The 12245-nt window shown below is 34.2% G+C and overlaps 1 protein-coding gene across 1 annotated transcript in view; it reads right to left on the minus strand.

Moving 5' to 3' along the window:
- Nucleotides 1–12245, minus strand: part of LOC149807294 (putative histone deacetylase 1-B) — a 43770-nt gene that overhangs the window by 4397 nt on the left and 27128 nt on the right. Inside the window, exons 13-15 of the mRNA XM_089964920.1 lie at nt 9090–9251; nt 8407–8482; nt 2642–2688 (exon numbers count right to left, since the gene is read on the minus strand). Coding sequence (XP_089821046.1) covers nt 2642–2688; nt 8407–8482; nt 9090–9251 — 285 coding nt within the window. The remainder of the gene's footprint in view (nt 1–2641; nt 2689–8406; nt 8483–9089; nt 9252–12245) is intronic.

Genomic DNA, 12245 nt, shown 5'->3' on the forward strand with positions numbered 1-12245 from the left:
GTTTTAAAATTATTGTAAACATCTGTTTTCTTTCTTGCTCTGACATTACTATTATTAATTCCTACACAAGGCCAAATGTGCCATGGTCAGAAATCTTGTCCCTCTCACAGAGATGACCCATTTATTGTTTATGTTGTGGGTGACTTAGGTTCTGGTTTTGAGCTGTAAATAAATTCAATGAGTGAATGTTAGCATAGTTAACTTTACAATTTATGGACAGGATAAGTGTTACACTATAGTGTGTTACTTTGCATATGGGTGTTTTTCCTTCTTCAACCAATTTACATTTCAACCCAGAAAACTGGGCCTCCTGCAAAGACCTATTATAAGAGACCAGCTGTCTTGAGTGACCTCTTTTTGTTGGCAGAAGGGTTTGTAATCTCACAAATACCGGTTTTACTGCATTGTATATCTTTTGCCACAAGGCAAACATTTGGTACCTCAGCTGTTATATTACTAATAATAATAATGCACTCAAATCAACTAAAGTTTTTTTTAACAAGAACTGTTTTAAGAAACACAATATGAGCTTGTGATTAGCTGTCGATATAGTTCTGTATATGTAGTTTAATTGTTTGCTTGTTAGTTGTTGTTTTTTAAAAATTCCATTCCATGCTATTGTAATGTAAAATGTAATATTGTTTACTGGATTTGATATTGTCCAGAATAGAGTTCAGTTCTGACTGACCTTTTTTATTTTTATTTTTGATGTAAACAGCTAATAATAGAAACAATATATCTAGTTGCTGACCTTGTATCAAAATCAGTGACAGTTTTAGTAAACAGTTTTTTAATATTTTTTTAAATTATCCTTCTCAGAGTAAGAATCATTAAGTTGAGTCAAGGTCATAACTGGACTATGTGACATCAAGCATGTATCAATTGATAAACAAACTTCAATTTTTTCCAGAAGGATGAATTCTTGACCCCCATCCAGGAATCTGTTTTGCATTTTAGTTAGTCTTATAAGTGATGCTATAATAAGAATTCTATCAGTCATGCTTTAAACACTTGTTACTCATGTTGTTTGTTCCAGTTTGAGCCGAGTTTTTAATTTCTTCAGATTATTGAATTTCAAGTGATTGTTTTCCCTGGAAATACAAAAGTGCTCTGATAATTCTTGGACACAGACATTTACTAGAATTTATACAGAATAAAAAACTGGAATAATTTCTGATATTCAACAAGAGACTATTGACACATCAGTACAACGCTATTACAGTTGCCATCGCCTTCCATTTTGGACTTTCATCAGGATTTGACTTAGGACTTTTCACTGACAGGACTTGTGTTTTAATTCTTGGATTATCTATGGATTTAATTCATAAATACTTAACTTCATTTTTCTCATTTGTTTCACTTCTTATTCAAGGGAAATAAATTGTTAAATTTTACAAAGCTTGTTGTCTTAAATCTTTTCTGTTAATTTTGTTAAGAGCATAGACACTTAAGTATATATCAAGGGGCATAACTCAATCACCGATTGGTCCCAACTAGTTACATGGCCAATGGGTAGGAATGCCACAATAAAAGTCGATGATGATGTTACATGTTCCAAATAGCAAATACGGTCGACACACACAAAAAGATAACCAAAAGGTCCAAATCTGACTCTATGACTCAATCAAAAGACGGCAGGAGTTGTATAAGGTGATAGACTAGAATGTATGTGTGTGATTTTGATATCTGATGTTACTTTAAAATTTTTTTAGTCATATCGCCATATGTCTGCAGTGTGTCAGTTTATAGTGACATCTAGCACTAGGGCATCATGTTGCAGACATGTAGCATCATGTCCCACCCAGACACATTATCCTGACACCAAGCAGACCAGTCCTAACATTAACCTCTTAATGCTGAACGCCAAGCGAGGCAGCTGTTAGTACCATTTTTATAAGTCTCTTGTATGACTCTGCCTGGGTTCAAACCTGCAATCTCCTGCATCTGGAGCAGATGCTCTAACCACTAGGGCCACCAGAGCGGTCTATCAACAGAGATATCAATGCTGCTGCTGATATTCCTCTCGCGATAGTACAAGACTGTGTGAAATTAGTGACTGCAAGGAAAGCTACTGATGCTTCTGCTACTGGAAGCAATGATGACAATGATTCCATATCAGCCATTGTATCTGTGGCCAGTGAGGTTCAAGTTAGCATATCGGGCATGAGACTGTACCAACAAGCCCAGCATAACACCTGGTATTCTTTATATGCTTTTGCATCTCAATGAAAACATGTCGACAAAAAATCTCAGATTAATAAGAGATGACTATTGACCATTTCTTTCCATCCAAATAAAGGACTAATTTATTAGTAAACAAGTCCAACAAAAAAAATGTCAAACCTTCCTCAGTCATAATTTTTTATCAAGATGGCATGTATTTAAACAAATGTAAATTGTTAAAAAATTTTGTTATTGTTTGAGTTACGACAGTAATCTTACCAGTATAGATCATTTACTAAACATTCTGAAACATAAATGATGAATTTTGATACAACATTCTATTATAGCATTTCTGAACCCCACCTCCCATCAAATGATCTATTCTGTGTTTGTGTCAATATATATCTAAACACACAAACACAGTTTATTGAAAATTTTGCTGATTATATCAATCAAGTATTAATATTGATCAATTTACCTTTTTTCTCTGCTTTTTTCTCTGCAATTTCATCTGCTTTTTCATCACTGAAAATGAAAGAAATAAACAATTACATTTTGTTTCAAACTAACAGCTCAAGGATCAATAAAACAACAATTTGAAGCTATTTCTAGCAATGTATATTAAAATAAGTGAATTTTTATTGTTCATTTTTTAACATGATTTTACCACATAAGGAAAGAGTAAAGCAGAATTTGTTTTGGACCATGAAGCTTTAGCTGCTCCATGTTGGTAAAGAGACTGGAAGCAGATGGAACAGCATTCCACCTACTGGGATGAGTCTTAAGTGAGTAAGCCACCAAAGGAAAATGGCAAAATGACTTTAGATGGTCACTGTATGGATAAGGATTATTCTGCATTCTTGATTTTATCTGTGTGCATTAAAGAATCTCTCAACTGAAGTCTGAAATTTAAAATTTGTAGCGAGTGCCATACTAAAACATCCCTAATGATGTAAACAAAAACTTGAGAAAGTGACTGATGGTCAAATTCAGTTAGTCAAGAAAGATTTAAGTTGCAGAAAATATATGACAACTGGAATATTATATTTTATAATTCGTAAAGTTTTTGAAAAGGTTTCACAAAAAGAAGTTTATAGAAACTGAGAAATAAGCAGGTGGCCAAAAGCAATATGAGGTTATCATCTATTTTCTCATCTTGTTTATTGCAGTTTTGGACAATTGTAGATGACCTTTATTGGAAATGACCATAGCTTTAATTGAGTCTGTCAGTGTCCAAGTTTCTGAAAGTACTGTCAACAGAAGAATAAACATTTTAGGATTCAGGAAATGCAGTGCAAGGAAGCAACGAAAAAATTTCAGCAGTATTGTGCATCGTGCATTTTATGGTTTAAGGAGACATAACAGTTAAAACCTAGTTGTCGAGAGTGACTTTTAGCAATGAAGTTCTTGATTTCTGATGGATAATAAGAGATGATGAATTGTAATGTTGATTATACCACAGTGAACACTAAAACTAGCTAACATAACATATTTGGTTAGTCACACAGTGATGTAAGGGGAAGAAATCTGGTGAAAGTTATATTCCCTCTCTCTATATGGTATATAGATAGGATATTTTGGTCTTTACTGGAGGACTGGATTTGAGAGGTAGCAGAGTTGATTTCCAAACGTTAATGTGATTTGGGAATGTATTTGACAGAAATTGCTTTACATGTCAAGACAGGAATCAATGTGTATATCATTCCCGGTGGCATGGAAGTGGTGCCATCATCCTTGGGAGTGTTGTGGTATCTGTCAATATGGAATGCCATCAACACTTGACTCAATGACCGAACAGGCAGCCAGGCAACTAGTTTGTGTTGTTGGGATGAATGGCTGGGCAGTGCAACAGATGGACCATTTTTGAGGGTTCCCCTTGGAAGCTGTATATGACGGTATGGTCAACCGTTATGTGGCAAAACTTGATGACGTGACAGACCTCTGGTCACTAGCGGTTGTAATGGGATCTAGAGTAGTGGCAGATAGTAAAGATGACTGGTAATTCAGCCCTGCAATGTTGGCATCAAAGACTTGAAGGTTCTCTGGCCTTGCTCAGGCAGATAGGGAGATTGCAACCCAATGGGATGCCAAACTGAGGGAGGACAATTTCTCATTATCTCCAGGTCCATATTGGAGAAACCTGAATAAAAGGTTGGATACAGACTCTCATGATGCCAGCAACCAGATGTTTGCCTCCTGCACAAGTCACTTCATCTAAGACTCAATCAGTCACTTCGGTGGGTATAGCATAAATGTATTTAATGCAGACTGATCTTCCATTTCCATCAGGCTGGACAGGATAGCTACTAAAGGTCAGGTTCTAGGAATCTTGGATATAGCAGTGGCTAGTATGGCTTCTTCACCTATACTGGCAATAATTGTCACTGTTTGTAGACTCAGACTTCACTTGTTTCTCTCTGCCATTTAAAATTTTCTGCAACACAGTGAACCATGTCCAACAAACACCGAAACTGACAAAAACTCGGGAACTTATCTCATTAGTGTCCATAGAAACCTTAAACTATTGCATTTGAAATAATAAAAAATATACTTACCAATTCATTCAAGTAATCTCAATTAACAACAGGGTTCCTGCCACAAAGTTAGAAAAAGATTTAAGATCTTTTCCAGACCAAAAAATAAAAAAATTCCAGACCTAACCATGTGACAAGTTTATTAACCTAATTGGTAATAATAGAAAGAGGGGATGAAATTTTCATAATTTCAAAATAAATAAAAATTGAATGTTTCCTGCATAATTTGTGTGTGCTGAATGTAAAACTGAAATCATCTTCATGGTATCTTTTCTGATAAATTCTCAGGAAGCAATGAAACATATACACCATCCACCATTTTTAATATTTGTCTTGTCACTTGCAAAATCTTGACCCCATCTTATTTCAAACTGACATTTGCATACTTCCTATATACATTTGCATACTTCCTATATACATTTGCATACTTCCTATATATATTTGCATACTTCCTATATATATTTGCATACTTCCTATATACATTTGCATACTTCCTACATACATTTGCATACTTCCTATATACATTTGCATACTTCCTATATATATTTGCATACTTCCTATATATATTTGCATACTTCCTATATACATTTGCATACTTCCTATATATGGGTATATAGAAATGTTGGATGAACATTCAGCTATAAGAATAAATAGACTTTTACTGTGTTCCAGGTAGTTCAGAAGCCTTTCTGTGCATTTTTATCAAATGGCTCCCCACTATGTTTGTATGAAATACTGTATTCCTGAGTCATACACATGCTGAAATTATATGTTGCTCCTAAAATCTAATGTTTTATGCATAATTCGCATGTAGAGAATTCAAAAATGAACTCATCTTTATGATATTGTTTAAAAAAAATTCAGACCATGCATCCAAACACATGCACCATCCACCATTTTAATATTGGTCTTTGGTCACTTTTTGCAAAATCTTAACCTCGTGGTTATTTCAAGCTGAAATTTCTTACATATGGTAATACAGAAATATTTTGTGAACATTCAGCTTTAATAATAAATTTACCTTTTCATTGTTTCTGGTATTTCTTAATGCCTTTCTGTGCCTTGTTTAAGTGACTTCCCAGAATAATTTTTTTCATAAAATACCCTAATGATGGGTCATTCACTCTTTTGTACAGATTTTCCACTATTACAGTAAATCTGCATTTCTATGGTGTAAAGTGTGCATGTTGCAACACTGAATTTTGGGTGTCAATTTTTTGTACTTTCGTAATAATTCTGATCAATTTTGATCAATATCAGTTCAAGAAGTAGTATTAAATTGTGAAATCAGTCAGTGCAAGAGAAGGAACTGTCACAGAGTTCTCACAAAATATTTATGATTATTTTATTTTATAAATAAAGTGATATGTACAGATTGACTGTTTGTTCTTTGTACTGTCAATATTCAGAATAGATTGACATTCACAATATATGCCATAAACTGGTTTTCTTTTCTTCAAAATAATTTAAAATTTACTTATTTTTGCATTAACTGTAAAATTTTAAATTAAGTAGGCCTACCAATGCCTATAGATATCACACATCATTTGTATATACAAGTCTGAGTCTAACCTCAAAAATACATTACACAGAAAAACTGTACACAATGTTTTTAATACATTTAGTATAATAAATAAAACCATGTGTATCGATCGTCTGATTCCATGGTATAAATGATCACTTTGTCATAAAATGTATTTCTGTGTGTTTATGAACTCAGTTTATGCAGCATTATTGCCATTATTTACATTTTTTACAGACCCAAGTGCTGGGAAGAGTTACGGTTTTTACTAACAAAAGATCAGTCCGAGAATGTCAAATCAAATATAATCCAATGAAATTAAAACATAAAATGAATACTCACTTGCACAACACAAAATTTAAATTACTGAAATAATCCATGAAATGGAAAAGGTAGAATAATCCTCAACAAGTCAGCAAATACCAGTCACCAGCTATAGACGACTTAAGATCTTGCGTTCTACAGTAACGCCTGAAGACTCCGACAAAAGCAGTCAGGTTTCTGGTTTCCGGAACAATGAAAATGTAAGACTTTTTCCAGACCTTTTAGCCATTTAGAAGAAATTTTCAGACCTGTTCAAGGCCTGGAAAAGCAAATTTTCAAATTTAAGACTTTTTACAGAATTCCAGACCCATGCAGGAACCCTATACCAATGTGTACAAGTTTTAATTTAGATTGGCAGGATTAATGGTGATTCTAACAGATGTCAAGAAGTGATGTGATCCTGGTAGTATTGCAGCAACAGCTTACACAGGTGGCTAGCTAGCAGTGGCAATGGAGTTAATTTGGCAGAGTCTCCCTTTTTTCTATATGATATATAGTGCGGAAAGACTACAATGTATTTGATGGAGACTAGAATGTATATGAAGGAGAAAGGTGAATATAAAATCTTATCTAGGTCATCTCAATGTACAGCCTCATATCAAATGTGTTTTTAGTGCATAAGTCCTTCAAAAGTTATTAAGTGGAAATGAAATATAAAGTCAAAGTTCTATGAAAAATAGGGATTTAACTCTGTAAACTCTTGTCAGGTTTTCTTAATGTAAATCCTTATACCAGATTTGATTTCAACCCAAGAAGCCCTTTAAAAGTTACTGAACAAAAATGAAATTAATAACGTACTTGTCATTGCATGATAAATCATAAAGACATGGGTAACTATAGGATGGGTAATGTGTGTGTGTGTGATTTGGATTTTTTAACGTAGCTTTAACAATTTTTCAGTCATATTGCTACGACGTCTATAGTGATGTCTAGCATTGGGGCATCATGCCGCAGACATTTAGCATGATGTCCCACCCAGTCACATTATCCTGACACCTGGCCGACCAGTCCTAACACTAACCTCTTAATGCTGAGGGCCAAGCAAGGCAGCTGTTGGTACCATTTTTTTTAAGTCTTTGGTATGACTCGGCCAGAGATCGAACCCACGACCTCCCGCATCCGAGGCAAACACTCTAATCACTAGGCCACCAGAGTGGTCAAGGTGTGTAATACAGATATGAGTAATTACATTAAAAAAACATATTGACATGGGTAATTACAGGATGGACATAGAGATATGGATAATTATATAATGGGACATACAGATATAAGTAACTACATAGGACAAACAGATATGGGTAAATGCATGATTGACAAACACACATGGGTAATTACAAGATGGGGCATACAGGCATGGTTCGTTACATTACAGACATACAGACATGGGTAATTACATGATGGACAAACAGATGTAGGTAAATACATGAAGGGACATAAATACATGGGTAATTACATGATGGGACCTACAGACACTGGTTGTAACATATGACCCCTCCATAGATATAGCATACAAAAATTGTGGCAACTATGTGATATGTTGATGTGCACATATTCAGGTATTGACCATATAATCTCTACCAAGTTTCATGGCAACCAATTGAAAACTGAGACAACCTGTTTAAAAGGGCAATAAAAATTGCAGGAACAATGTGATTTGCATCTTCAGATGATGACCATAATAAATGCCAAATTTCTTGGAAATCCATAAAAAGGGACTAGTTGCATTCACAAGATTGTTTTGGCAGATGAAGAGACTAATGGAAAGAATAAGCTGAGGCTGGGAAAAACAGACAGCCATTTACTCTTCAAATGTAGCTGCATATTAGAACAATATATTTAATTATTTCAATGTGAATTACACACCTTTTATCTGGAGTCTTGGCATTGTCACTGGAATCTAAAAACTCCTTTTTTATTTCTTTCTTCTCTTCCTTTGCATCTGAAAATTATTAAAACATATGCATTTATCAGTGGCCAAAATAAATTTAAATATGAAAAGAACAATTCCTGTATCTGAGAAGGTCATTTAAAATGGACGCAAGAACATGATATTAAATCATACAATCTCTGGGGAACAGTGTGACTGCATGTAGCAACATATTTTATGGCACTTCAGTACAACAGTTACTGCATGGTGGAAACCAAACTAAATGTAAAAATGTAAAACTGCACCAAATTTAGTACAATAATCATGAAATACAGCAAGATTAATATAATTTTTTTTAGAGATGTTAGAATCCCAGGAATAGCACACATCTTAAAGAATGATACAACACAAATGACATTGACATAATCATGTTTGCATTCAGCAGCCAGCTATGGAAATGGAAAGTCCCAGAAAAAAGTTTTTGGCTAATAAAGACAGTACATGCTTTCTTGAAAATATAATTGTATATAATCTTTTAACTTAAGTTAAAATTGTAAATTTTAAAATAAAACAATATTTGCAAAATTGGGTGTTGCTATTAGATTTGTAAATGTACTGTATATATTAAGAACTAGAAATTTCCGTAGTAATGTATAAGCATTGCAGAGTTCACAACAACCTCCAGCTCCTTTTTCTCCTTCTTTCTTCTCTTCATCTGTTCGTGGTTTTTTGGGCTTTGGCTTCAAAGTAGAACGATCTCTACGTCCCCCTCCTTCTCCCCCTTCATCTTCACTGTCTGAAAACTCCTCATCACAGTGGATACGCTTGTCACTTGCCCTAACTGGTACAAGTAAAATGTGTTGTGTAAAGTCACCTGTGTCCGAAAAATTATCAGACATGCAAAAATTTCAACACAGACCTTGAATACTGATGCCACTGCCACTATGGATAAAAATATATACCTATGTAACACCATGCTTATGCAACTAAGATAGTAATTGTCTATGAACATTGGTACATGTATAAATGACCAGCTATATATATATTTAACCTCGGTAATACTATCGACCACCTAACATATGATGTATGAACTTTAGGCATACTACCAGCCATTTCTACATACATACATCTGTACAATACATACATACATACATCTGTACAATACATATATTCATCAGTACAAATTCATGTAATACCACTGACAATCAATACATACATGTGTAAACTAAAGTAATACTAGAGACCACCCATACATACAATGAACTTTGGTCATACAACCAGCTGCTTCTATATACATATATATGTATGAACTCGGGTAATACCAACAACCATTTATACATACATGTCTGAATTAAAGTAACACTACCAACCAACCATTCATACATTTGAACTTTGGTAATACCTCTGACCACTATACATATGTAGTTTTGCATGAAATTCATCTTTGGCTACATTACTGAAGTGTTTAAAATGTGAATCTAAAATTTCTACCAATCACTGATTCTGAGAATTTCATGAATTATACATCTTTCAATCACAGATTTAAGTAGTTATACATCTTTCAATCATGAATTAAAGTAATTATACATCATTCAATCACAAACTGAAGTAATTATACATCATTCTAACACAAATTCAAAAACACTAGCAAAAGTGGAATGTGATATAACAACGTAACAACTACAAGTCCCAGGAAAGAGGATAAAACCTGCTTCAACACAGCTCATGCAATGTTCAAGTTTAAATATTTCAAGTTTCCAAGCATGCTGATCCTCAATAATTTTTACACAACTTTTCCAGTCCTTGTTAATTGTCAACAATTGTTGCTGGATCAGAGTTTTAATGCCATCAAGATATTCATTATGAGAAGGTCATCTCCAAGTGGAATATTGATAACGCTATCAAGATAATTTCCTTCTAACCAGGGTAATTTCCAATTAGCAAATTGATATTGCCAACAAGACAATGTCATTACAACATGGTCATCTCCAAGTGGAATATTGATAATGCTATCAAGATAATTTCCTTGTAACCAGGGTAATTTCCAATTAGCAAGTTGATATTGCCATCAAGACAATGTCATTACAACATGGTCATCTCCAAGTGGAATATTGATAATGCTATCAAGATAATTTCCTTCTAACCAGGGTAATTTCCAATTAGCAAGATGATATTGCCATCAAGACAATGTCATTACAACATGGTCATCTCCAAGTGGAATATTGATAACGCTATCAAGATAATTTCCTTCTAACCAGGGTAATTTCCAATTAGCAAGTTGATATTGCCATCAAGACAATGTCATTACAACATGGTCATCTCCAAGTGGAATACTGATAACGCTATCAAGATAATTTCCTTCTAACCAGGGTAATTTCCAATTAGCAAGTTTGATATTGCCATCAAGACAATGTCATTACAACATGGTCATCTCCAAGTGGAATATTGATAATGCTATCAAGAAAACTTCCTTGTAACCAGGGTAATTTCCAATTAGCAAGTTGATATTGCCATCAAGACAATGTCATTACAACATGGTCATCTCCAAGTGGAATATTGATAACGCTATCAAGATAATTTCCTTCTAACCAGGGTAATTTCCAATTAGCAAGTTGATATTGCCATCAAGACAATGTCATTACAACATGGTCATCTCCAAGTGGAATATTGATAATGCTATCAAGATAATTTCCTTCTAACCAGGGTAATTTCCAATTAGCAAGTTTGATATTGCCATCAAGACAATGTCATTACAACATGGTCATCTCCAAGTGGAATATTGATAATGCTATCAAGAAAACTTCCTTGTAACCAGGGTAATTTCCAATTAGCAAGTTGATATTGCCATCAAGACAATGTCATTACAACATGGTCATCTCCAAGTGGAATATTGATAACGCTATCAAGATAATTTCCTTCTAACCAGGGTAATTTCCAATTAGCAAGTTTGATATTGCCATCAAGACAATGTCATTACAACATGGTCATCTCCAAGTGGAATATTGATAACGCTATCAAGATAATTTCCTTCTAACCAGGGTAATTTCCAATTAGCAAGTTGATATTGCCATCAAGACAATGTCATTACAACATGGTCATCTCCAAGTGGAATATTGATAACGCTATCAAGATAATTTCCTTCTAACCAGGGTAATTTCCAATTAGCAAGTTGATATTGCCATCAAGACAATGTCATTACAACATGGTCATCTCCAAGTGGAATATTGATAACGCTATCAAGATAATTTCCTTCTAACCAGGGTAATTTCCAATTAGCAAGTTGATATTGCCATCAAGACAATGTCATTACAACATGGTCATCTCCAAGTGGAATATTGATAATGCTATCAAGAAAACTTCCTTGTAACCAGGGTAATTTCCAATTAGCAAGTTGATATTGCCATCAAGACAATGTCATTACAACATGGTCATCTCCAAGTGGAATATTGATAATGCTATCAAGATAATTTCCTTGTAACCAGGGTAATTTCCAATTAGCAAGTTGATATTGCCATCAAGACAATGTCATTACAACATGGTCATCTCCAAGTGGAATATTGATAATGCTATCAAGAAAACTTCCTTGTAACCAGGGTAATTTCCAATTAGCAAGTTGATATTGCCATCAAGACAATGTCATTACAACATGGTCATCTCCAAGTGGAATATTGATAATGCTATCAAGATAATTTCCTTGTAACCAGGGTAATTTCCAATTAGCAAGTTGATATTGCCATCAAGACAATGTCATTACAACATGGTCATCTCCAAGTGGAATATTGATAACGCTATCAAGATAATTTCCTTGTAACCAGGGTAATTTCCAATTAGCAAG

Source organism: Sinohyriopsis cumingii, chromosome 1 (genome assembly GCF_028554795.1).
Source record: "Sinohyriopsis cumingii isolate HCF-2022 chromosome 1, ASM2855479v2, whole genome shotgun sequence".
Taxonomy (NCBI): domain Eukaryota; kingdom Metazoa; phylum Mollusca; class Bivalvia; order Unionida; family Unionidae; genus Sinohyriopsis; species Sinohyriopsis cumingii.